At 58.7% G+C, this 27023-nt stretch overlaps 1 protein-coding gene across 1 annotated transcript; it reads right to left on the bottom strand.

Moving 5' to 3' along the window:
- Positions 1-2380: 2380 nt before the first annotated feature.
- Positions 2381-22037, bottom strand: RADIL (Rap associating with DIL domain). The gene is made up of 15 exons (XM_086473096.1): positions 22002-22037; positions 18311-18869; positions 12485-12813; positions 10748-11413; positions 10555-10592; positions 9363-9523; positions 8527-8639; positions 7401-7638; positions 6648-6820; positions 6208-6358; positions 5677-5867; positions 4436-4829; positions 4002-4141; positions 3004-3143; positions 2381-2486 (listed from the first exon to the last, which is right to left on the bottom strand). Exons 1-15 carry the CDS (start codon positions 22035-22037, stop codon positions 2381-2383), a joined length of 3435 nt encoding a protein of 1144 aa, XP_086329222.1.
- Between the last annotated feature and the right edge of the window lie 4986 nt (positions 22038-27023).

Here is a 27023-nt window from a genome sequence, read left to right as displayed (position 1 = left end):
GAGCCCTCGCTGCTCTTCCGTCTTTCTCGGAAGTCAACGTGTCGAGATCCAAGAGGCAGCTACCAGAGGGGAGCTTAGAGAGATTTATTGATCCAGTTTATTGGCGACACCGAGAGCATTTCTTTATATACATCAGCCCCGTGTCAAACAGGCGCCATGCTGTGTTCTGTGTCTGCACGAGAAGTTTATACACATTCGAGCTGTACAGTATTAACAAATGGGGGAAGTGAATACATCCCGCTGCTCCTCCCAGGAGAAGCAAGCCCTCATGCACACAAGGAAATAGCAGGGTTTATTTACAGTCTGTTTCAATACCTGACTGTGCTGTGAGCAACATACGGCTCTGGGGCTGTTTCCCACCCCCAGGGGTAGAGTCAGGCTCAGCGGCGAGCAGAGGGTTTTGTCGGTACCACTGGAACTTGCCGGGGTGCAGCCCCAGTACTGTCTAGTGCAAACCAAGCCTCCCCCGAGCCCTGGCTCCTGGGCAGAGGGTAGTAAGGAGTGCATGCAGTTTGCCCAGGGGCTCTAGGTAGCCCGTGTCCTACCCTACAAGCCTGCTGAGCTCCGTGGAGGTTCACAGGCCAACCTACCTACTCGATTCAACGTCGAGTGAAATCACCAGGAGCCCTGTGGGGGCCCTGAGCCTTTGCTCGCCTGCCTGGTGCAGCTGAGTCAGTGGCAGGAGGGATGCATTGTTCCCAGTCCCTGCTGGGGTAGCACCCCAGGCCAGTTGGCAGAGAAGCAAGGCACTAGTGTCTCGGTGAAGGTGCTTTGTCCATTTTGCCCTAAAAAAAGGCAGGCCAGGCTGCGTTGAAATCCAGTACTGGTTTCCCCTGCGCGGATTATTTTGACATCTCTCTCCTTCTGCAAAGTGCAAGACTAAGCACGGAACCCAAAACTACAGCAGCGAGGTTTAATTTGAGGCCAACCCTGCTAAGCATCCCTTTTTTAGCGTCGCAATCCTCGGAGCACTGTTGTTGTCAGACGCCGTGTGAATATCTGATTTGCTGCCAGCGCCTAGACCGTGCTGGTTGAAGTGCAGGGTGTGATGTAGGGCTTTGCAGCAGGCTGGTTTAATAGGGTTCGGCTAAACTAGGTCTCGATATCCGTCTATATGCGGAAATCAGGTCGGGTTTATCCCGTTAATGTTGCTAAAAGCGCAGGGATGACTTGGCCGGCAGGAGGCCGGGTGTGCAGGGGACCGGCCGGCCGCACGGTGGAGCTGCCACCTCAGCGCTGGTGACACCGTTGTGGGCAGCAGATAGCAGAGCTGGTTCTGGGACGTTCAAGACTGCCCTTCCAAAGGGAACCTCAGTGGCCCATCATCACCCGTTGGCATGTCAGCAGCATGCACTTCGGAGATGCTCTGAGCTGGGCAGGAAACAGGGTGGCTTTACCACGGCCTGGAAGCTGTGGACACGGTGCCGAGATGTCGTTTGTCTGCCCGGGCTAGTGTCAGCCACCCCTGGGGTCTGACACCGCACGCTGCCGGGCTCGCTCAGGCTCCTGGTGGCACAAACCCACCGTTCCTGGCTTGCAGGGACCAGGGGCAAGCACAGAAGCACTAACCCGGCCGTAGCCCCTTGGAGAGGGCTCCTGCGTGGGGAAATTCTTTGTCCTGGGGGGGCCTTCTGCCAGGATCATGGTGCCAGAGCTGGGCAATAAATCTGCTGCACGAGCAAGGGCGGGAGAGGCCTTTTCTTCACAGGGCTCTCCCCAGGACTCACAGGGAACCGCTGGTGGTGTCAGCCCTTTGCTGCAGCTGCTTCCCATCCCAAGGCAGGGCTGGGGGCAGCGTGGTTGTAGCCCAGCAGCAGAAAGGCACCTGCCTTAGGGTATGGCACCAGGGAACTTAACTCCTAGCGATGCATCTTGCTTGGAAGCCTGCTCCTGGGTGCTTGTGCTGCCTTTACCACCCCCAGAGCCAGCACCTCAGGTGGCCACTGCCACAGCGAAGCCCAGGCCTGCCCCACGTGCAGGTTTTTAAATCCCAAAGGTGTTTCAAGCCTTCTGCCTGCCAGCGTGAGAGATCACGCAGGGCTGCCAGCCTAGAGGAACAGAGGAACCTGCCTACAGTCCCTGTGGGGAGAGCATCCTCTTCCTGCCCCCTGCCAGAGGGGATGAAGGACCAGAACAGCTCCCAAGAAGGACAACACAGGGTATAAGGTGAGGCCGGGCAATGGATCAGGAGTGATGGTCTCAGCCAGTGCAGTGGGAGAAGCGTGCATCACCCTTGTGTGTCCTTTCATCCACTGCAGCACAGGGGCGAGGTGTTGAAAAGCGAATGGAGGGCAGTGGTGGAGTCCTGGTCCTCCCTCCTGCAACCTTAACCAGAGCTGCACCCACAAGCTGCTGCAGAAGGACCTTCACGCCACAAGGACTAGGAGGAAGAGGAGCTGGAACTGATTTTTTTGGCTATTTCCATGTCCGACTTGGCAACCAGAAACCGCAGCTTCTTCCCTCCGGAGCGGATGAGGTCCACCGCGCTGCAGAGAGCGGCAACAGGGAGAGAGGTGACTTCTGGCTCCCCACATACTGGCAGCTCCCCACACTTCATGCAAGTGCTGGCAGGACAAGGGCAAATGCTCTGCCCCATGGGCACCTGGGCTCTGCCTTGGACAGGCCAGCAGGGTGCGAGCTGCCCCATCCCGCTGCCTTTGAGAGGAAGCCTGGGGTCAGGCAGGGCTGGAGCAGCTCTGCATCGCTGAGACCCACCTCTGGGGCTCTCATTTATTTCCCAAATGTGCTTTCCAGCTGTTCCTTTTTCCAAACCCCTCCACCTCCCCAGCTGCCTTCCCCCTTTTGCAGTGTCCTGCGCAGGTCTCTCCTCTCTCAGGTTTGCCCATACTGCAGCATCCTCTGTGTCGTTGGCCAGGACCATAGCACCAGGCACCCAGAGACCCTGTTCAGCTTTTTGCTGCAAAACAGCTGAAAACCTGGACTCGAGCAGTAACTCCCACAGTGCCGATACCGGACCCGGCCCTCCAGTAAGGTACGACTCACCTCTGGTAGTCTGCCCCGATGAGACTGGTGCCGTTGACAGCCAGGATGCGGTCCCCGATGGAGAGCCTGCCGTCGGCGGCCGCGGGGCTGTCCTCGATCAGGGTGCGGATGTAGATCCCCGGGGAGCAGAGAGGAGTGTGCTGGTGGCAGGGAAAGGCAGTGAGCGACCAGCCAGGACAGAGGGGACGTGAAATGTTCGGGGTCCCAAAGGGCTGAGCAAACCAGGCAGGGTGACCCTCCCCTATGGCTCCCAGCCAAGCGGGTGCCTGATGCCAGGCGGGACCCTGGAGGTGCGACCCTGGAGGTGCTGGGATACTTGATGGATGGGTGCTGGGGACGGTGTCACTAACAGTACCAGGAAGGAAATACGAGCCTTCAGTTTTATATCACTTTATACACAGAAAGGAGAGGTGGGGGCAATCTTTTCTTGTTCAATCTAATTAAGAGTAAAGCATTGTTAACCTGCAGCCGTCTTGGGCTGGGAGCTCGTTGCTCACGGCTGTCCCAGGGGCTCGGTGATGCCCTGTTTCCTACTGACTAATGCACTGCTGTGAAGGGCCACTTAGTAAGATGAGCCACTGCACTAAGCCAGATTGCAAGGCCACCTTACGCAATGAATGCCGTTGCTGGCGGAGCTGTGCTGGCACCCTGCGAGTCTCCCTGCTCCCCTCCACTTCCCTTGCCACCCGCTGAAGGGTGGAGGAAAGACCTCGGCTGAGTCATTTTCCTTCCACAAGAGAGCCAAGCCTGTTTGCTCTCTCCAGCTGCAGGACAGCTGTGATGGACTTTGCGTGCACGGCACAGTGACCCAGGAGCAGAAATCTGCTTCTCCCGAGAGATCACTGTGCCTTATTTTCCCCAGGAGAAGCAGCCTAGCTCCCATGGGAAGCCATTAGCTTCTTTGGAGGCTTTTCTTGAGGTATGAAACACACCTCACGTGTTCTACTCCAGCTCCTTAGAGGGGCATCAGCCCTGTCCCGCAGTCGGTGAGAACTCACCAAGCCGTCGATCAGCCCCATCCCCAGCCCGATGGGTCCTCTCTCCAGCTCCACCACGAAGACGTAGCAGAAGTCGTCGGTGGCGGAGCTGCGGCTGGAAGACTCTGGCGTGGGGTAGTCATAGGGGGTCGGTGAGCATCCTGGCAGTGGAGAGACCGGCTTACCGCGCTGGCGTTGCCCAAACCCAACCTTACAACCTCCCACAGAACACTGCCCCCCCAAACCCTATCGAAGCCAACCTTGGGAGCCCCAGGGCTGGTTTTCTACCTGGGCAGGAGCTGGATGAGATGTTTCATTTGCTCTCACCTGTCCAAGCACTGACAAGTCCCCGCAGGAACAGTGTGTGCGGGGAGGGCTGCACAGGAGAATGGCAGCAAACACCCTCGTGCCCCAATCCTGCACCCCTAAAGCAGGGCAGCGCCAGTTTTCGGTACCTTCGGGGGTGCTGCCTTTGGTGCCGTTCATCCCGTTCCTCCGGGGATCCTGCAGCCCCTTGCTGGTGCCTTGTGGGGACTCCAGGCTCCCCGAGTCGAAGTTCAGGGGGGTGGTGGGTGGCGTCAGCAGGCAGGAGGGATCTGTGGGTGCCGTGCCAGCCTTTGGGGCCGGACCCCTGCCCAGCTGCAGCTGCTTCAGCTTCTCCTGGAGCTGGGGCTCGCCGGCGGGTTGCTCACAGGGGCAGCCGTTGGTGGCCAGGCAGAGCGGGGGGCTCCCCTCCGGCTCGGTGCAGCCCCCCAGGGAGCAGTAGTCCTCCTGGGTGATGGTGCTCCTCAGGGCAGCAGCTGGGCTTTCGCTCACCTCCAGGACATCTGGCGTCGTGCATGCCTCTTTCTTAAGAAGGAGAAAAATGCTCTGTGGGACCCCCTACGCGTGCTCTTCACACCCTACCTGCACCCCACCACCCTGTCTGCTTTGCAGGCACGACGGCTCCATAAAAGTCTTGGCAATTTGGGCATCACCAGGGCTTGTCCTGGCTTCCCAGCACAGATCCCACACACCAGTTTTGGGGCCAGGGCCATGCTGGGGATGCTCACAGCCAGCCAGGAGGGGACTCCAGGTCATGTCCCTGATGGGGGATCTCGTTGGAGGGGGACACTGGGGGGGCACAGCTCCTCCTGTGGCCCTAGAGCTGGGTGATGTGGCCTCGGGGTGAGGGGAGGAGGTAGCAGTGCCTGTGAGTGCTGCAAGCTGATGAGGACAGGGCGGGAGAGGAGAAGGGGACCTGCTGGAGGGAGATCCTCCTCAGGGAGCTGGAAAGGAATGGCAGCTGAGCTTAGCACCCGCAGCACATCTCGCCCTCTCTGTGCTTTACAGGCATTAGCTAATTAGCGCTTTTGTGCAAGCCTGCCCACCTACGTGGGGACAGGCAGGGAGGACGGGGGAACACGCAGGGAGAAGGGGAGTGCTGCCTGCAGACATCCCCCCTTCCTCCCACCTCCCCACTAACGAGATTGCTGGAAAGAGCCTGTCCTTCCAGCTCACCTTCCCGCACCCCCCCAGGCTGGGGGATTAGCAGCACTAATCCTTCCAGCAGCTCTACATGAGGGCATCACTGCAGCTCCGGGCTGCAGGCGAGGGCAGCGAGCCCTTGGCACCGGCTTTGGAGGGGCTCCAGAGGGACCTGAGACTCTCCTGCCCACCCAGGAGAGGAACAGCCTCTCCACGGGGTACAGGCTACCTTTGGGGGTGCTAAGCCTGGCCCCTCGCTGGTGTGGGGGCTCTTGCTCTGCAGGCTCCAGAGGAAGTGGCGGATGTAGAGGAGGTGCCGGTAGATGTTGTCATCCAACGTCTCCACCTCCAGATCCACTTTGAAGCCCCCACTGGGCAGGATGATGGGTGGGTGATTGTCAAAGGACTCCAGCATCTCATCTGAAAAGCGGAGGGAGGGAGGTTAGTGCTGGCCTGGGCTGCACCCCGCTCCTGCCTCCCAACTCTCGACCACATTCAGTCTCCCAGCCGGCATGAGGCACACGGTGAGCTGTGAGGCAGCAGCATCCCTCACTTGGGAACACAGAAAGAGCCCCAAACCCTTCTGAGTGCATTTTGCATTCTTTGCGATACCGAAATCATGGCCCCGTGGTTAACCCTGATCACTGCAGTTACTACAGGAGCCCCAGGGAGGGGAAGGAAACTGCCTGCTTCGAGGGAGGCTGCAGGTGACCGGAGCACGGGGACCGGAGCAGCACTGAGCGCAAAGCCAGGGGCTCACCGGGCTGGAAGGTGGCCGGGCTCTCCTCCTCGCCGGGCTGCCACGCTGCGATGCAGCCCACATCCATCACCGCCTGGCACTGGCTCAGCACCCGGTGGAGCTGCGTGGGGCTCAGCGCCGGGAACTCAGCTCGCAGGGACTGCCAGGTCATCTGAGTGAGGAGACAGAGCACGGGGGGGAACGCCAGAGGTGAGAAGCTGCTTTCTCCAAGGAGCAGGAGCTCGCTAGGAGGATGGGAGGGAGAGGCCAGGCAAGATGGAGTGAACCTGAGCATCTCCTCAGCACTGCCCATCCACAGACCCACCACCCTAGGAAGGGGCAGCTGGTGACAGGTTGCAGAAGAAGGGACGTATCACTGCAGGGACCCCCAAACGCTGTGCAGGGTCTCTCCTGCCCGTGCCCATCCCAGTGCCAAGAGGCCCTAGCTGGGCATCCCTCACCTGGACCAGCTGGGAGCCGGGCATGGCCAGCAGGTTGGCCACGCTGGAGAGTTTGGCAAAGAACTGCTGGGCAAGCTGCTCGAAGCCGGCACCACGCAGCCAGTCCAGGAGCAGCCGCATGCTGGCCCGCAGCTTCACCCCCTGCGACCAGTGGAAGCAGCCAAGCGAGGAGCCTGTGGAGGCAAAGCGACCATCAGTGCGTGTTGGGGAACAGCCCCCCAGTCCCCCAGCCTTTGGCTGGAGCCCAGCCCCTGCCCCAGGGGTAGAGCTGCCCCGGGACAGCAAAATAAGTCCAGGTGAATGTCCCCAGCATCCTATAGCTGTAACTCCTGGTGGTGACTGGACCTCGCCTGGCACTAACAGCAGGTAACGGGGCTGCTGTGTTAATGAGGGCTAACGAGCACCTCCATTACAAAGCAGGCTGCAGTAGTTTATTGATGAGCTGCCCTTCCAAACTGCTCTCAGTCTCCTCTGCTCAGGCTCAAAAGGGCAGTAAGGGGGTGAGGATGGGGCACTCATGGGGTTACACCCCTCCTTGGGAATGGGGACCCTGGAGACAGCTGCTGGGTCTGTGCTTGGTCTCCCCATCATAACGATGCTGAAACCTGCCCGTCTCCAGCCCCCGCCAAGCTGCTTGAAGCCCCTTCCCTCCTGTACCCCCCAAGGTGACACTGGGATGGACTGGAGGGTCTCCCAAAGGGCCAGCCCCCTACAGGTTACCCAGTGCGGGCTGGGTGTTTGAGGAAGACTGACCCTTATCCAGGAGCTGGTTGAAGAGCAAGGTGTTGGAGAAGAAGAAGAGGTAGGCGAACATCTGGGAGGTGATCTCCGGGTGCACTTCGTACTGGCGGAGCAGGTCCAGCACCGCCTGGTAGATGAGTACGACCCTGCGGAGCTCCTCCGGCAGCGGCGGGGATGCCCGCCAGCTCTCCCGGCACTCGTTCTGGAAGGGGTTGCACTCCAGCAGGGCAGGGAGCGACACGTACAGACACTGCAAAGAGCATGGCAAGCTCACAGCAAAAACTGACCTTTTTTTTGTTTGTTTTTTTCTTTTTGCATGAGCCAAACCCTTCCGACCCCCTGACCTCCGCAAGCTGAGGGGCAAGGGGCTGATCCTGCTTACTCCCTGCCTTGGTGTTGCACAAGCCTTTAAAAAAAAACTTAAAATGAACTTGTCTGTCGCTTTTAGGAGTTGGAGGTGACGGCGTGGGACAGCTCAAGCTAAAGGGTTCTGAAAACTGATCTGAACCAGGGCAGCAGCCGATGAGCTGGGCACGAGGGTGAAAGAAAAACTAAGACCGATGGAGATGACCTTTCCCTATCGCTTCGATGGGAGAGCAGCACCCAGCACCCACCTCTGCCGAGGCTAAGGGGGAGGCGAGGGTGCTGGGGAAGGAGGGTGCTGCTCTGGCAGAGCGGCGCAGGAGCAAGCCCTGCGTCCCTGCGTGCCAACACCAACGGACAGGCAGGGCCGTCCCGCACACAGCAGCCTTTCTCCTGCCTCACACTGCCCGCTCTGTTCCCCGCTCCCGCTGCCGCCCGGCTCTCGCAGTCCAACGGCAACGGTCCAGGGGCCCCTTTCCATCGCGCCCTCAATCGCACCATTATGCCGCACCGGCCGGAGCCAAGCAGCTCGCCCCGAACGCCTCCCCTGAGCCGCTGCACTGCGGGCAGGGAAACACGCCGCAGTAATTCAATACTTTTCCTGGGCTGCGACCAAAAATCGGGGCACTTCAGCCCAAAGGAAAACACCTCGGCATGATGCAACTGCCAAAGAGTAAATAAGCTTAAAAAAAACCCTCCTGCACGGCCCAAGAGCTGCTGGGGATGCTCATGCCGACCCTGTAGGATGCTGCTGCCCTCCCCAGAGAGCACGTACCTTGGAGATGTAGTAGACGCACTGCTGGAAGGTGTACATGATCACCTCCTCCAGCACCGTCATCGCCTCCTCGCTGGCTGTGATAGTCGAGGAGAACAGAGACTCCTTGGAGCCTGCGGGGTGGAGAGGAGGAGGGGGGAGCAACCCTGCAGCAGCAAGGTGGGCCGAATTCACCGCTCCCCACATGCCCGGGGTGGGGGTTAGTAGTGCTCCTGGGCTGGCATCCCCACGCTGGCATCCCCCCAACAGGGGCAAAGAGGCTCCTCATCACCCAGAGCGCCCGCCTGCCATCTCCCACGGCTCACAACGCCGCTGGCAGCACAGCCCGCTGCTGCAGAACAGTGGCCCCTGCCCTGTCCCTCCAAGAGCCTGCCTGGCCTACGAACACTTTAACTTGCTGCATAGACCAGAAGGTTTCTGAGGCTGATTTAATCCTTTTTTTTCTTTCTTTTTTTTTTTTTTTTTTGCTGGGGGGCTCACCGGTGAGCAATCCTGCAGGGCTGCCTGCAAATCCAGGTGCCCCCACAGCAGCCGGAGGGGTGGGCAGAAAGCCACCCCGAGGCGTTAACCACAAGCTGCCGGGGTGGAAAGGGGAGGCTCGGCTGCCAACGCCACCCAACCCGGCCCCGAAGCCGAGCAGCACCAACGCACGACATGAGGCTGGTCCTCCCGCGCAGATTACCCCAGGCTGCACCGCAGAGATGTCCCTGCTGATGAGGATTACGGGGGGTTAAAGGAGCATCTCAGGGGCACTGACCACCGCTTGCGACTGGGGATTAGCCAGAGCAAAGTCGCTCAGGCTGGAGAAGCAAGCAGGGCGCTGCGTCCAGCCCTACCTCTGACGTCCAGCTCTTCCTCCATGCTCTGGATGTAGGTGGGCGATTTCTGCTGGACGAAGTAGAGGACCTCGATGGCGTTGGCCATCCAGAAGAGGATGTGCTGCAGGTCCGGGAGAAGGTCCGAGATGGTAAAGCGGGACAGGGTGGCGGGGTCCTGGCTGGGGAGACACAGCGGGTGTTATGGCTGCTGCTCCTTGGCAGCCCCACTCAAGCTTTTGAGGTGAAAACAGCCAGCCTGGGGTAATGCCAGAGAGCTTTTGTATCCCTTCACGCCCAAGCCCAGCACCCGCCTTAGGAAGTCCCTTTACAAGCAAAAATCTGGTGGTTCCTGCTCCGTGGGATGGCAAAGAGGACCCTGCAGGCACCTGGCCTTTGTGGGGTGCCACTTTTGGGGGAGACTGCCCCTGATACAGCTGAACTGCAGTAAATACTCGTGGCCGAAGAGTAGCTCTCCCTGAGAAGTATGCGCTGTTCCTGCCAGCTCTGGACGGTTAAACCTAGCCCGCCCGGACTGGGCTGTTCAAAAATAAAACAAAACAAATAAAAAGCATCTGGGAAGTTTCTTAACTGCTGAACTGCTTTTTTCCTGCTATAGGAAAGGCCTGGGAAGCACCCTTGGAGATTGTCCTGAAGCAGAGCTCACAGCAAGCACCAACAGTTTCTCCTGATGCTGCTTTGGAGCCTGAATTTTGGAAATGGCTGGGAAGCCAGCCCCCCACGCCACTGTGATGGCCCTAAGTGGTGCTCCCCAGCCCAGGACACCCCATGCCACCATCCCCGGATGCATACATTCAATGCCAGCCCTGCCCCCGCTCCTCAGCAGGGTCTTCAGCACTAGGGGCCATCCCCACTACATCCTTCGGGGATGCTGAAGCCACATGTGCAAAGCCTTGGCTAGGTCTTGGGTCAGAGAAGACCCCAGAGCTGCTGAAGGTCCTATTCCCCCCTGAGCTCACCTGCTTTTCCAGCCCTACATGTTCCCAAGCAGGGGCCTTGCAGGCACCACGGTGAAAGGACCAGAGAGCCGAATGCATGGGATTTAGCAGGAAAATTCAGCGTGTCTCAGTGCCACCAGGCTGAGAGGGTGGTTTTAGCCAGCCATGGACTCCCTCTCACTCATGAAGGAAGAACTGGATTGAATTCTCCCCAATTTGAGACAAAACAAGGAAGGACAGCAGGTTGCACTTACTGCTGGGACTGCTTTTCGGCCAGCTCCCGCGTCCGCTCCTGGGCAGGGAGAGAAGGGGAAAGCAAAATGAAAACCAGTGGGACAGGGTGGCACGAGCATCACCCCGACCAGCACTCACTGCCGCCAGGGGAAGCCCCGCTCCGGTCCAGCAACACCCCCACCCCACCAACACCCCGTCCCACCGCCGACTGACCCACACCGTCCTCTGGATCATTTTGGCCGCTTTCAGCAGCAGCTGCCCAAAGTCGCCCGGCTCGAAGCTGGTGGCCGAGTGCTGGATGCAGAGGCAGAGCAGGAAGGCGGGCGTCAGCTTGTGGTCGTCCCCCCCCGGCTCGATCAGGGTCATGATGCGCTGTAGGAGCACGTCCTCGGCCGCCGGCTCAAACTCCAGCAGCAGCTTTCTGCGGGGTGCCCTGGGGCTGCTGGCGGGCAAGGGGCCCTGCTTTTTGGTGGGAGGGTCCCTCTCCTTCAGCAGGCTGCCGCACGCCCCGCAGACGGGGGAACCCTCGGGGACAGTGGCGTGGAGGGCTCGCAGCCTCAGCAGGGTCTGCGCCGGCAGTGGCTGCGCCTTCATGGGGTCCTTGTAGAGGAGCAGGTAGTAGAGACCAAGGGAGAGGAGGTCTCCGTGCCGCAACACGACCGTCCGGGCCACCTTGGCGAAGTTGACAGAGATGCCGGCACCGGCGATGGGCTCCAGCACCAGTTTCTCCTCTGAGCGATGCCGCGAAGGTCGGAGCTTCCTGATGGTGCAGTGCAGGGGCAAGATGTCGGGGGCCGACAGGCTGATGCTGGGCTTGCTTGCCTGCGTCCTCTGGCCCACCGTGTGCTGCTCACGGTTCAGCAGGTAAACCAAGCTGTCCTGCCGAGCGGAGAGATGCGGCATGAACCAGGCGGGAGAAGGGACTCTCCTCCCTGCAGCGTGGTGGGTGCTGCAGCCTCCCACTGTCCCCCGGCCGCCCACCCGCCTGCTGCACCTTTGCACGGCAGAGCCACGTTTCTATTTTCCTCGCTGCCGAGCAGGACAGCGGCCATCCTGCTTTGGGCACGCTAATAAACGGGCACAGTAACTTTGGGCATGCAGTCAATGGGGTTGCTTTGGGCAGAAGGTGCCCTCCCTCCGCCTCTCCCCCCGCCCCATTTCCCGCAGCTGCTTTTCTTTCCCACCTTCTCCCCCGAGACTGCAGTGATGCCTGCATCTGCCTGCCTGGGAGAGGATGGTTGGGACCCCGGTCACAGCAGCCATCCCCTGCCCTGCCTTGTCCCCCAGCCTGCCTGAGGCAGCTCCTGTAACCCCCCCTGTGCTTCAGTTTCCCCAGCTGTACTAGCGAGATGGCTGCAGATGGGTGAGAGTTGCAGTGCCACTGTCACCCTGCCAGAAAGATTGGAATAGCCACTCAACGGGGACGAAGTAGCCATTAACTACAAGAGCCGTCCCAGTCCTTTCCAGTTCTCCAAGTGCCTCCAGCGCTGGGGAGCAGAGGCTCCCAGCCACGCTGTCTCCTTGCTGCCTCTCATTACATTTACCACTAACGAAGCAGCCAGACATGGGATGGGGCAGCTCAGCCATCACCCGAAAAAAAAGGGGCCTCTTTTGTGCCAGGGCAGTGATGCCGCTCCGAGGGCTTTCCTCGTACCCCTCCGAGGGGGCTTTGACCGGGGGTCGTGGGTCCTGCGCCCGCGCCCCCCCCCATGCTTGGGGACAGGCTTGGGGACAAGGCTGCAAAGTCCTAAGCTGCCACCGCTCGTTTTCTAAAGGATGCTCTTCCACCCCCCCCCACCCCACCCCACCCCCCCCACCCCAGCAGCTCCGGCCATGCAGCAGCCCCCCCTTTCCCAGGGTTTATTGGGGGGGGGGGGGGGTGGTAAGAAAGCGAGGGGGTGCCAGGGGGGTGCAGAGGGGGGGTGAGCGGGGAGGTGGCTCGGTGCTTACATGCTGCTGGCTGTAGCCCTGCAGGAGCAGGAGGTGCGGGGACTGGTAGAGGGAGTACCGCATGCTGCTGCCGCCACCGCTCCGCGCCGCCGCCGGGCTCCCGGGCAGGGTGGAGCAGTGCCGCTGGAGCCGCTCCCCGGTCCCGGTCCCAGTCCCAGTCCCGGTCCCGGTCCCGGTCCCGGCCCGCCGAACCGGGTTACCCAGGCTGGTTTCGCTGAGGCTGCGCCGCAGGACCGGGGGGGCACCGCGCCGTTCAGCCCCCGCCGGAGGCGCCCGCCGGGCCCCCCGCGCCCGGTGCCGCTGCAGCTTCCGCGCTTGGGCGTTGATGCCTGCGGGGATTTGGGGGGGGGGGGGGGGGGGGGGGGGTGGAGTGTTAGGGGTGCGGGGGTGGGGGGGAGAGCAGCGTTCAGCACCCCACTACCTCCCCGCGACCCCCGCAGCCGCAGCCCCCCACGTCGGGAGGGATGCTGCAGCGCGGGAGCGGGGATAGAGCAGCTAAACACCCCCCCCCCCCGCGCCACCCCCAGGACAACGCACCCTCCCTGAGCTGATGTCCCCTGGTCCTTTGCTCTCCTCGCAGGGTGACACCAGGACACCAACGCGGCGAGTTTCGCGGCCCGCCACCAAAAAGGGGGTGCCCCAGCCCTCCCTGGTCCCCAACACCCACTGACTGGGGCTCAGCGCCCGCAGCATCCCCCACCTGCCCCGGCCACGCTGCCAGGGCTGGGGAGGGGGGAGAGGAAATCTGTGCTAAAAAGAAATTTAGCTCAATCTTTGAAAATAATAATAATAAAAAATTAAAAAGAGCCTGGATGTTGCTTTTGGGTCTTCAGCACTCGGTGGCCAGCAGCAAGTGGGAGCTGCAGGGACCCCCCCCCCAGCCCCCCCCCCCGAGCATCAGCCAGGCATGGGATCTGTGAGCTGCAGTGGAGCCTGCCTGCCCGCCTGCCTGCCGCAGGAGCAAGCTGTAATTAACTTCTCTAAAGCATTAATCCGAGCAGGGCTGCCCGCAAGACGAACGGGAGCTGGAGTGAATGAATAGGCCTGGCCGAGCGGCAAAAGCAGCCCCTCGAGTGGCATCCCCAGTCCTGGGGGGGGTCCCCGTGGGCCCCTCCGTGCTGCAAGCGTGGCTGAAGCTCTGCAAGAGAAATAAGAAGTTGTGGGTGCGATGGGCGATGCTCGTACCTCGGGTGGGCAGCCTCCTGGGAGCAGGTTGGTGACATTCAGGGAGGACGAAGAGAGAGGAAAAACCCTAAAGGATTCGCTCACAGCGGTGGCGGTGCAGCACGGAGCCAGAGCCCCCTTTACAGCTTGGCTGACCAGTGAGTAGGCTTCGGCCGGAGGGATTTGGGGACAGCCGGCGGGATTTGGGGACGGCGGAGCAGAGAGCCTAGTGCCCAGGGCTGCTTAAAGGGACACTCACAAGCTCAGACCCAAGGAGAAAAAAATGTCATCTGCCTTATTTGGTGAGGAATGGACTGCTGGTTCTGCGATACATTTTTTTGTTTGTTTGTTTTAAATCGAGCACTCCTTTGCTGGGAAAATGAAAGGGATGGGGATGGGGAGAGGGGTAGGAGAGGGAGAAAATAGCCCCTGCTGTTTACATGCCTTTGGATTAGGGCAAGGCATGGTCAAGCCAACCCCAGAGGTCCAGCGCCCCACGTCCTTCTTAAAAAGGCAATCGGTCCTGCTCACAGCCCCATCACGGCCAGCGGCTCGGGACGGGACGCCCGTGTCCCACAGATGTGAAATCCGGGCGGTGCAACACGCCTGCCTGGGCAGGAGCACAGCCCGAGCCGTGCCGCTGGGGATGCCAAAGGCCACCCCAAACGTGTCTGCAGGAGGCCTTGGCTCCCCCCAGGAGACCCATCCCCAACCCACAGTGCGCAAATGGGCCAAAGGCATCAAGGATGGCTGGGGGGATGCAGGTCCCAGCCTGGCCCGTGGGAGTGGGGCCGGATCCTGGGGAACAGCTATTGCTGGAGCTCATTGCACTGGGATGGAGTAGGGGCTGCCGGGACTGGGGTCCAACCGCCTAGAGAGACCCGCCATCACCGGTCCCTTATCTAGGGGAAAGGAAGCTTCTGTATTTATTTTGTGTAAGAAAAAGCTGCTTTTTTACTGCCGATAGAGCCCCCGTCACAGGCTCCCTGCTAACCCCGGAGCTGCACTGGAAAGATAAACACAGCTCTTTTCCTGAGCATAACAAAGTCTCTCTATAAACTGGGTTAGTTTTTCTCAATCCTCTGGTACTGTTTTCTCCTCCCAAACGTGTGCAGGTTGTCCCACCCAAAATGCTGCGCGAGCATCTCCGACACAGCACAGCCGGGGCAGAGTCGGCAGCTGCTGAAGCCACAGGGCGGTGCGGAGGGGAACGGGGCAGGATTGCACCCTGTCCCTTGGGGAGTGCTGGGCACCCTGGGCAGGGGCACCGTGTACCTCCTGGCCAGCATCCACCGGACCCCGCCAAGCTGCTGCCTCTAAACCCACCCTGCATCCCGAGGGGAAACCTGCCGGTTGTGGGGCTTGGGATCTTGTCTGGGATCCGCCTCTTTTTCAGCCTAGGAAAGAGGTTCCTTTTTCCTGGCTAAGAAATAAATCAATCAGTAAATAACTCCACAGGCCCCAGGAAAGAAGCAGTGCATTGAATTTACCCAGGAGTGGCTAATGCCAGGCTAGTCCTTCCTAATGTAATTGCCGCACAGACCCTGCAGGGAGTCTCCCCTGGATGCAGTCGTGCTAAGGTATATCAAAGCCAGATCCACAGAGGTACCTGGCAGAGCATCTTTTAATATAATAACCTTAACACCTAAGTTTCTCGAGGTGTGCACGCAATTCAGCCTCCTGGGGAAAAACCCAGCAGGCTCAGGACACGGTGCAAAACTGGGCTGTTTCGGAAGATGAATGCCATCAAGATGCCAAGTGCTGTGCCTCTGTCCCAGCACCCTCCAGTTTGTGGATGTTTTCCCTGGATGCTGCCTAACCTCTGCCTTATGGCTCCCCAAAAGGAGCAGGGCTGGGGGTAGCAGTGAGAGAGGGAGTCAAGCCTCATTTACTGCAGAGATGTTCTACCTGTTCTGCTAATTAGTGGCAAGAGGAGGAAGCACCTTCCTCGGCAGTGGGAAGCAGCTAATAAACTAATTAGGATAATGGGTAACTGAGCAGATAAAACTCTTAAGCTATTTGCTAACAGGTCACAGATGGGTGTGGAGCCTCTCCCCAGCTACCAGCTCAGCAGCAGGGTGGGCAACTCCAGCTTGTGTGACACCAGTGGGCCTGGTCCTGCTGCTCCAGCGATACCCTGTGTGGGGAAGAGCCCTGCAGGTATTTCCCTGGGGACCCTGTTTTGCAGTGTCCCTGGTTTGGGTTTGGTTTTTGTTTGTTTGTTTGTTTTTCCTAGGGAGCTGCAAGCCCAAAGTCCCTTTATTTTTTTGCACAGACGCTGCACTTTCCACACCAGTGCTCCGTGACCCTGGGCAGGCAGCTGATGCTCGGCAAGGGGACCTCTGCCAGCTTGAGGCTGGTGACAAGGGTGACCTCGGTGGAGGGCACTCACAGTCAGTCCCTGCCACACCAGGAGTTCTGTGTCTTTTAGGATGCTGGATCGGGGGGAAGCAGATGCCTCCCCCAGCCACGCTGCATCACTCCCATTCATCCCTGGCAGCTGCAGATGGAGTGGGCAAGTGTGGTCCCAGCCCCACAGCATCCCTTCGGGCAGTGCCACCAGCGCAGGGTGAGACCGGTGACCGAGCCCCTGGTGCCACCAAAAGAAAGGGCTGCAGGAGGGAAATTTTAACAGGTAAGACACATAAGGGCTGTGTAGTCTGCAGAGCAGACAGCCTACATAAACATGGGTGTAGGTTTTCTGTCTCGGAAGAGCTTGGTCGGCTACGGAAAATGCCCAAAGGGTGAAAAATGGGAGAATTTCCACCGCCCCACCCAGAAGTGCTGAAACAAATGAAGTGATATCTACATCGAAAGCATGACGGGCTTATTTCCAGATCCAGGGCACGCGATCCCATCAGGAACTGCTCCTCCATCGGAAATCACTGAAAGGTGCTGAGCCCAGGCCAGCTCGGTGCTGCCAGGCAGCCCGGAGCCTGCTGCTCCCCCAGCCTGTGTGGGAGCCTTACCCTCCCCACGGCTGCCAGCCCACCCGGCATCCAGGTCACAGGTGGGAAAGCTGCTTCCCGCATCCGAGGGGGAGCGTTTGAGGCTGAGAGTTGATGTGATCTTGGGCTCAGGCAGGGAGCAGCTACGTGGCCCTCCCTGCCGTGTGCTATAACCGTTATGCTTGGCCCTTGCCCTTTCCTCAGTTCAAAAGGAGCTGGTTTTAGTCACCGCTCTCCCAAAGTGCTTAACAGCTCTCTGATCCCGGCTGGAGAAGGAGCCGAAGAGAAGAGCAGATCATTGACCTTTGCAACTCCCTCCCTGGCCTGAGCCCCTTTCTCTCCATTTGCATCCCACGTGCAGCAAGCTGGGACCGATCCTGTAGCATCCCCTCCCTGAGCAGACACCAGGACCGGACACAGCGTGGGATGGAGGGAGCCCTGTCTCACCATCGGGTGCCAACGGACCACCCTGCACAGCGTTAATACGAGGGCTGGGGGTTGTTTTCCACTGCTCCTCCATCCCTCCAGTTTCAAGGCAGGAGGTGAGCCCGCCCTCAGCTCCCCACGCTGACGGGGAACCTGCCCACCGCACCAGCAATCCCCAAAGCTGCAGACTCCACGCTCGGATTTTGGGGCACCCAGGCAAAAGTGCAATCGCAAATTGCAGCTGGTGGGGCTCCAGCAGCATCTGCTCTCCCCCGAAACACCCACGGCTGGTTTCCTTCACGCTGTGTGCCTGGGCTCTTTCCAGCCCTCGTTAAAGCAGATGGGAAAGGAGCCCTGTCCCCGCTGGCGTTGGGCAGGTCGGGTCATTTGTTCTGCTGCTGGTGGGGACGCTTTGGCTCCCGTTTGCCGAGCGCGCCGGGCAATCCTGCATCATCGTTGGGTTATTTCTGACAATCACAGCCCTTTCCTACAGGTGTAAAGAACCACTCGGTGCCCAGCCCAGCAAAGCCCCCCGGCCAACACCTCCAGGGCCTGACCCTGACCCCTCTGTCAGCAGGTCAGGCCCACCAAGGGCATCGTGCAGCTAAAAAAAAAAAAATCTGATTTTCAACCTTTCTGCCCTCATCCTTGTGAGGCTTTTATCCGGGGGTGGGAGGAGGAAAACTTCATTACTCTGTGCTGGGATCACTTGCTAACCTGCTGGTTCCTAATGATACACTTATCTCCTCCTGCCAGCCCTGGACTCGATCAGGCATCTCCGGGAGGGCTCTCCTGCCCTACATTGCTGTCGCTTCATTAGCTTCTCATTTTGCTCAATTATTCCTGCAGGTTTGCCTGGGGTGTCTGGCCTGGGGGATGCCCACGGGGAGACGGGGGTGCAGGGGAGCAGGGCAGTGCTCTGCCAGGCACGAAGCTGCACCGAGGCATGGGACGCCGTGATGCTGGCTCACAGTGATGAGAAGAGGGAGCAACACTGATGGTCTGGCCTGCTGCTGCCCAGCTGCGAGTGGGGATTATTTGGTATGAACCCCTCGACTGGCTGGGGTAAATATCTGAGGTCACAGGTACCAAATTTATGCAGGAGAGCGCTGAATACCAACTCTATCCAGGAGCCTTGCAGCTAAAATGTGGCTACCCTCCCGCTTACACCACCCCCTCGTGCCCAAAACACGTGTAAGAGTTGCTGATGTGGGGTGCATCTCCCGCAGGAGCTCAGCGGGGGTCGCAGCTCCCCGGACCCTCTCCCTGCCCCCTACCCGGCTCTGACCTGCAGTGGTGGTGTCCACATCCCTGGCTGCCAGCTCCTCCACCTCCGCCCTCTTGCGCAGCTCCAGCCGCCGCGAGAAGCCTTCCCTGGGCTTCCAGAGGTCCTGGATGAGCAGCGGCTTCTCGTGGTCACCCAGGACCCTCAGGCCCTCCATCTGCCACTGCTTCTCGGGGCCCTCGAACCTCCCGATGACATCGCACAGGGCGTACTGCCCGGCGCTGAGCTGGCTCAGCCCGTAGCGCTCCAGGGCTTCCTTCACCAGCTCCCGCGCGCCGGAGCTGCCCGTCGCCAGCACGCTCTTGTAGTTGGTGCCCGCGCAGATGTTGCCTCCGAAGATCTTGAGGACACCAGGAGCTGACAGCTGGGTGGAGAGCTCGGCCGGGTCATCCTCACTGGCTGCCAGGGAAGCGGAGGCTGAGCTCCGGTCCTTGTAGCTCAGCGTCCGGTACAAAACTTGGGAGAAAATCCGGCTCTGGCGCTTCAGCCGGTTCTTGGATGGTGGAGCCATGGTGGAGGAGGACCCATAAAACATCGCGTGTGAGGTCGTCATGGGGTACAGCTGGACAGGGAAGAGGAAAAAGGGGAAGGTCAGCGGTTTGGAGGCCAGATGCGCAGCAAGGAAGAGCAAGCAGGACCCAGCTGGTGGCCACAGAGGACCCACTGTCACCTCCAAGGTGGAAAGGGACAGCGGCAAGGAAGAGCCATGTCCCTTGTGCAACCCTAAACACCAGTGGCCAAGCTCAGCTGGGCTCCTTGCCATCAGCACGGTTACCACGGGATGGATTTGTCCCTGAAAACATAGCCTGGAGCGGCCCCAAATTTGTCCATCGTGCATATTAAGAGGTCCCTCTTGCCCAAGCAACCTGCAGCGGGAGAAGAGCGGGGCCTGTCCTGGTCAGGAGCCAAGGCATCAGGAGTTACTCTCACTAACGAGTTTATGGAGCAATCCCATTTTTTAGAGGTGAAACCAAAAGCTCAAGTGCAAATTCAATCACTCTGAGGTCACCGCTAAATGCTTTTGCTCACCGAGAGGCACAGGGTGAAAATGGGCTTTAATTAGCTTTTCTAAAAATGTCCTGACTCTGGCAAATCTCTTGGCTGTTGCTAGTTTGTGGAGGATGTTAAAGCACGCAGTGGCATCGCTGATGACGCTGCCCTGGTCACGTTAGCCAGGGCAGGGCTGCTCGGGGCGGGCAGCGACCGGAGGAGACGTGGCCACGGCCGTGTGACAGCTCCCGGTGCACCTCCATCCCCAGGAATGGGCTGCAAACCCCGATGCTCTTCTGGCTTTAGGCAGATAACGGTCCTGCCCCACATCACTGCTGACAGCTGGGGTCAGCTTTGAAACCGCATCCTGGAGGCACAAACACCCGGCACTCGCACGGCGCTGATAACGCCACCAGCTGCCCCACAAACCACTGGTGGGGAAGGTCCGGAAAGCGAATTTGGGCTTTTCTGATTCCGACAGGATGCGCCTTTCCCTCACCTCCAGATTTATATATAATACACAGCCTGCGTGCCGGGAACAGGCATGAGCAGGGACTCGGTGCGTACACAGAGGACCCCCAAAATGTCCCACCCGCAGCTGTTGGAGCGCTTCGATGCAGCAGTTGGCGTGATCCAGCTGTGCACGGCCAGGGAGATGCAGGGTGCTGGCACGTTTCCGCATCTGCAGCCCTGTCCCACTCCAGCAGGATCTCTCCATCGGTGCAAACTCAGCACTATCAGGCCCTGGAAAGCCTCCAAACCACCATCTAATTCAGGAAGAAAAAGCGTCCCTGCTGCTAATGGAAGAGGTCACCTTCTAACCCAGAAACAACCTCCCTGATGTGCGTGGAGGATTTCTGCAGGGCGTACACCTCCCCATCCCAGGACCAGAGGCCCGTTAATCATTGCAGATGGGGAAACTGAGGCACCAGGAAGCGCTAAGGCTGCAGGACGTGGGAGCTGTGCAATACTGCAATGTTGCTGTTCCCCAAACCACCCCTTTCTACCCTCCAGCCTCACCAGGACTGTGAAACCGCTGGGGTTTGTCCTTCTTCCCAACCCACCGGCTCCAAAAGCGGCTGTCTGGGTGCTGCGGGGCAGGGAGGGGAGCTGGCAGCCACCCCGGCCCTGGCACATCGCTGCTGCCCGGCTCACCGAAACGGGGCTGGAAAGCAGAGCTTAGCACCTTGAGTTTTGTACCCTGCCAGCTGAGCATCAGCCCCAAGAGCTTCTGCAACTCGCTAGGTTTGGGGAAGGCTGTTCCTGCTCCCACCTTGCGACTGGGGAAACTGAGGCAGGGGTGGGATCAGGGATATGGCTCCCCTCCATGCTGCTGCTCCTTTTCCAGCTGAGCTCAGAGCTGCTGCTCCCACTGGGGACATCCCTTGGTGTGTGACATCTCCCAGGAGCACCAGGGCGGACCCAACCTGGGGAGCAGGTCAGGGCACTGGCAGTCAGTCAGGTTCAAGAAAAACTACCCCAAGCTGTCAGCACAGCCCCGCCAGCCCTCATTAACATCGACCAGAAGAAAAACTACCCCAGTGTCCTTACAGGACCTCGCCATCAAGGATGCAAAAGACAAAACTTTGTCATCAAATCACTGTTTTCAGTGCGCAGATTTAATCTCCTCCGCCCTGAACCACCTCCAGCACAAAGGGAAACCTTTTAACATCATCTGGTGGTAAAATCATTCCTCCAAGCCCACATCACAGACGGAGACACCATCCTTGCAGGTCCCTGACTGGTTTTGAATATGTTATTTATAGCTCAGCTATTTTCCTGCTCTTTTTACCAAACGCAGCTTCTACAGAGTGCAGGGGTGAAGGCATTTCACAGGGAAAAAATAAGAAGCCCGGGTCAGGAGAAGCTTTCAGCCTGGTCACCCCATTTTTCAACATTTGGAGCAACACCGGTGTGATTTCACCAGGCAGCAGCCCAGGTCACCTGAGAAATCGCAGCCTTCTCCCGGAGACAGCATAACACACGGCCTTAATCCCCCTGAGGACTCTAATTGATACAATAAGATGATAACGAGATTGGCTCTTCCTGCATCCGTGCGCTCCGGCACGCCGGTCACGGGCATCTTCGAGGAGGCTAAAGAGAAAACCGTGGTAGGTGCAATGCTGCTGGGCCCTGCTGTGAGAGAGGGGATGCTCCAGCTGGACCCAGCTACCTGGGGACAAGCTGGCAAGGCCATTAACTGTTTGGGCACATCTTCCCGCAGGTCGGTGAGACCCTCCCTGGCCCAGGTGAGCCCCCTCCTCGCCGCAGGCAGCCCCATTCCCCAGCTGTGTCACTGGAGGACACACGCCTGCAGCTATGGAAGCATAACCCAGACTTTCCGAAGAGTCCCTTTCTTCAGCATTCAGTGACATCTCCGCTAACAACCACACAGTAATTAGCCAAAAGCCTGTGATTGCCTCCCGGCAGCATCTCTATAAGGTATCCTCCATCTCCTCACACGCTGTGCCTCGCCACACCAAAACCTGTTATTTTCCCTGGCCAGCACTGTCTGTATTTATTCTGCAGAACTATGACAAATGCTTTTGGTATTCACATGGCCACCACATGTCCTTCCATCACCACAACCAACTCTGCAACCGTTGGGGACTTTCCTGCCAGCCCCAAGGTTCCTGCTCCCACCACGAGTGAGCAGCTCCTTCCTGCTGCCCCCACCCAGCGCCCATGTAAAGCCTCCCCTTACCTTGCCATCCTTCTCACATGCCTTTTCTCCTTCCATTCATGGTCTTCCTCAAAACAGGCCTTCCCCCGTGTCGCGCATGGTCCCAGGTGGGTGTCTGTCGTGTCTCTGCAAGAAGAAGAGGAAGAGCGGTCCTGGGCTGCTCACGGACATCAGCTGCTCACAGCGTGGTGGCTTTTGAGGACTCAGAGTTGCTGCAAATCCGTTCCTGGTGTGCGTTACGTTTGCATGCAGGCTGCTGAGACACGTATATATCCCCTATAGCTCAGCATCTCACTATATTCCCCCCTGCCTCCAACTAAAGAGCCCAATCCTTTGCTGCAGTTGAGGGCTGCTGACCTCTGGGGACCCACGGGGGATGCTGGTGACGGGCAAGTTTACACGTGTTCGTCCAGCCACAGCCTGAAAATGGGGAAGACCAGGCCAGCCGCAAGCTCAGGCTCCATGGCAGCAGGAACACGGCAGCCTTGCGGGGGAGATGGAGCAAACCCAGCCCCGGCGCTGCCCACCAACAGCATCTCCCCCACCACAAGGAGACGGGAAAACAGCTACGGGAACAGAAATGCTGTCGAAAAGGAAAGGCGAAGGGGAGGAGATGGGGCCAGCAGCAACCCCGTGACCTTTATCGCCTTCTCGCAAGCACACGTGTCCCTGGGGACACCAGCCTGGGTGTCTCGCCACGAGTCCTGGCCCAGCTCCTTCCCCCAGCGGCCACGGCACGCTGGGATGCTCACCAAGATTTGGTTTTCCTGATTCTCAGTCTGTTTTGCTGGACATTGAGGAGAGCCACTGAGCACCATCCCCTCGCCCCGCCACCGCAGATCTGCCAGAACGCGACCACCGGTAGCTGAAAGAGAAAAGCAGCACCTGCCAAGTGCCTGCAGTGCTTTCACGGGTGTTTCTCAGAAAGAGCCGACAGGGCACCAGAAATACTCTTTTCCACGGCTCCGCCGTGACTAAAGACAAACACACCGCCTAATTAAATCACCTAATAACCAGGGCCTTGCTGTGGGCTCGATCCAGCCCCTCTTGCTGGCCCAGCGCTGGGGCTACGGGAGAAACTTTCCGCAGGGCGACGGGCCGTGAGGCGAAAGGCAAAGAGATGCTGAACCCACCTCTGCTGCTCGCCGGTCCTGCCGATGATTGATCGCTCCCGCCAGTTAAATATTTATGCCTTATTTCCAGCGTGTCTGCCTTCAGCTGCCAGACATTGATTCTTGTCATGCTTTTCTCTGCTCAATTAACGAGCTTTTGGCTACCATGTATTTTCTCCTCCACGAGAGTATTTAGATGCTTTAATCAAGCCCGCCTCGTTCCTCTTTGGTTTGATTTATGAGTAGACTAACTGGCTGGCCATCTCGTCTCTCGCTGTAAGACATTTTCTGCAGCCCCTTGGTCCCTTCCCCTTGGTTCCCACATCTTCTCCCCCAACATGGAGAGACTAGATTTGGCTGCCACAAGCCTAAAGTCAGTTCTGATAGCACCCTGACCAGCAATGCAAATAACTGCTGTTTTTTCCGCAGCAAAACTTCCCATCACCCTGAAAATTTTGCATTTTCCAGCAGAGAAATCAGGACAGACACACAGACACCTCCCCAGGCAACTCCCGCTGGACAAAGGAGTCGGTGAGCCCCTGCGCTGCCTCTCCCAGTATCTGTGAGCAGCTCCTGCCGAAAATTTATCATCCGGATTCAGGACAGGAAAACACGTACAACTTCGGTTATTATTTTTGGGTGCAAAAAGATTTCCATTTTCCATTCCGCTCCAGTTGGGATGCCTTTCGCTTGCCCAGTTTACGGTCTGGATTTGTACAAGCTATTAAACTGCGCTGCTCTGGGTCAGCCCCAGGTTTTTCCAGAAATCATTTGTATCTCCTTCCAGATTAGTGATAAAAGCACTGAAATGCTGAGAGCGTGCTACCAGCTAGCAGCGCCCAGCAGTGATAATCTCCCCTGTAACTGCCTTTGAAATGGATCAAGTTTATTTAATACCAGCTTTCTTGACACTGTATAATGTCAGCTCTAAATACTGGACTGGACTGACTTTTTTAATACTGGAAAGTGCAGATTTTTACAAGAACATCACCTCGCATAACTCAAACGCTTCACAAAAGTGTATTACAGCCAGAGAGTCACCTCTCGCGCCAGAGGCTGAAATAATTTCTACTTGCCAGGAGTTATTTTCCATATAGCCACGTTGGATGGCAGGAATTTATTCCTGGTCCTGAAGTCTTTAATCAATTAAAGCCTGAGCCAGGTTTCTCCCTCTTCTCCCTGGGGGGATGCTATCAAGCCAATCAACCTGTAGCTACCAGGTCACCTCACTCCCTTTTGGGAAGAGCAGCAGCACTACTAAAACACTTTTTAATCTTCTGGAATTTCCCCAGGGCTCGTCCCAGCGCAGACGCAACTCTGCACGGATGGGCGGTGAGATTTCAGCTATAACCGTCCCAAGAATGGCAACCAGAAAAGCCATTTCCCCAGACCCTTTTTTGAAAATTTTTCCTTTTTTTTTTTTTTTTTTTTTCCTTTGTTTTTTTGGACGGAAACCAGTCGAGCCACAGCCTCAGTTGAACGGCAACGATTGCAGCCTGGATGCTGCGAGCGGAGGGAGAGGCCGCCCCGGCACTGCAATGTGGAACAAATTATAACTCGGAGAGCAAAGGAAATGAGAACACCCTGGACGCGGCGGCTTTGACGTGCGCTCCTCGGCTCCAAATCCTGCCCCTCTGCAGATCCTGTCCCTACAGGCTGCCAGGGCAGAGCCTGAACCGCTCCGTTCTGAATCAGAGCCCCCGCTCCTTTCCATTCTGGATCAAATCTCTACTTCAGACCCCAGCCTTTTCTTCTGTGGGTTTTATCCATGTAATCTAGGGACAGATCGGAGGCTGATAACGGCGATGCCAGCCTCGGTGCCGTCTTTAGCCGGATCAGAGCGGGTAAACTCCTTACCACGTTATTATTAGCAGCAGGCACTCTGCAGTAGCACCCTGGACCCCACAGCCCACGGACCATTCAAACAGGCTATAAAGGCAGTCCCAGTCCTGCAAAGATGAACTAACAGTTTGTCCTAAAGGCAGCTATAGCTCCACAAACAGATGATAATGACTTGGGATCCAATTCTACAAAGACAACGGGAGTCCTTTTAGCAGGTTTTCTTTTCTTGCTGCTTTTTTTTTTTTTTTTTTCATTATTTTGCAGGGTCTTTTGAGCTGCCAACGTGCATCAGCTCCCCGGTAATGCGCAAGTAGAAATGCCAGCCCTCTGCCCAGGCAGCTCTATTCACACGCACACGCAAGAAACGTTTCACAAAGAGCTTTTGCTTTCTGCTGCCTTCTGAGCAGCAGAGTCTCGGCAGGCTGCTTAATTATAAGATCTTAGCAATAATTTTTTTCCAGCGATAATTAACCGATCCTGGAGAGAGCTGAAAATAAGCACTTCCCAAGCAAGCAGCAAACTCCCCTGAGTTTTCTCTGCTAAAGTTACAACTCAGCATGAAACTCTTCCAGCCTCACAGGGACACAGACCATCCTGGCACATCCCTGCCAAGGCCTGGGATGCTACGACAGTCACAAGCCTCTGAATCCAGGTGAAATAGCGTGTGTGGAACAGCAGTGGGATCCCAAGGGTTGTGCAATGGGACCCCAACGGGTGCGCAATGGGGGGGAAGGATCCCAGGGGATGTGTGATGGGGAGATGGATCCCAAGGGATGTGCAATGGGTCGAGGACCCCAAGGGGCATGCAATGGGGAGAAGGATCCCAAGGGATGTGTAATGGGTCAAGGACCCCAAGGGGCATGAAATGGGGAGAAGGATCCCAGGGGATGTGTGATGGGGAGAAGGATCCCAAGGGATGTGTGATGGGGAGAAGGATCCCGAGCGGTGCGCAATGGGTCAAGGACCCCAAGGGGTGTGTGATGGGAAGAAGAATCCCAAGGGATGTGCAAGCAGGAGAAGGATCCCCAAGTGCCTGGCAATGGGACAAGGATCCCAAGGTGCTGCGTTCCCCCCAGCACAGCCCTCCCTGCCTGCCCGCTGCGGTTCGGCAGGCAGCCGGGCACATCGGGTCTCCACCAGCCACCGGACCAGCCTCAACCCTCTCCGCCGCGACCCTCCTGCCTCCACTTCCCAAGGGGACGAGAAACAAACGCTCCCATCCGAGCAGGCGAGGGGGTGGGTGGCTGGTGGTGGTGGTGGTGGGGACCCTACCGGCCTCATCAAGCTGCCGGGTGCGGGGGCTCAGCGCGGAGGGGGGCGTCTCGGGGATGCTCCAGGGGGGGAACGACCTCTACCCCCCCAAAAAAAAACAAAAAAAAAAAAAAAAAAAAAAAAGGGGGGGGTACCTCAGGTAGGGTCTGCCTTCGCCCGGCCCAGCAGTGCGCGCCCCCCGCCCGCGGTACTCACCGTGCGGGGCTCGGCGGGGCAGCCTCGGCGCGGCCCCCGGCGGCTGCAGCGCCCGGAGCCGCCGGGGCGGCGCGGCTGGTCCCGCCGCCGGGGCGGAGCGCGGCGGAGCGGAGCGGAGCGGCACCGCGGCGCCCCCCCGCGGCCGCCCGCCGCCACTGCCCGCCGCCGGCGCCGCGCCGAGCACCCCGGGAGGTGCCAGCGGGGGGGGGAACGGGAGGAAGGGGCTGCGCTTTTCTCCGGCCACGGCGTTATAAAGCGGCCACGGCGCGACGGTGCCCGGCTCCAAAGTCGCCCTGGAGACCTCTGTGGGTGCGGACGGGCTGGCGGCTGAAATTGGGAAGGGGCGGATCGGGGCTGCGCCGGGGAGTTGTTCGGGACGAGGTGGTCGCTGATGCTTTGCCTCCCCCGGTTAAAGATTCTCACAGAGTCACAGAACGGTGGTGGCTGGAAGGGACCTCTGGAGATTATCCAGTCCAACCCCCTGCTGAAGCAGGGTCGCCTGGAGCAGGTCGCATAGGATCGCATCCAGGTGGGTTTTGAATATCCCCAGGGAAGGAGACCCCACCACCTCCCTGGGCAGCCTGTTCCAGGGCTCTGCCACCCTCAGAGTAAGGAAATTTTT

The sequence above is a fragment of the Leptosomus discolor genome, chromosome 14 (genome assembly GCF_034619465.1).
Source record: "Leptosomus discolor isolate bLepDis1 chromosome 14, bLepDis1.hap2, whole genome shotgun sequence".
In the NCBI taxonomy this organism is placed as follows: domain Eukaryota; kingdom Metazoa; phylum Chordata; class Aves; order Leptosomiformes; family Leptosomidae; genus Leptosomus; species Leptosomus discolor.
The sequence above is the reverse complement of the archived record's forward strand: the minus strand, read 5'-3'. Positions and strand labels throughout refer to the sequence as shown.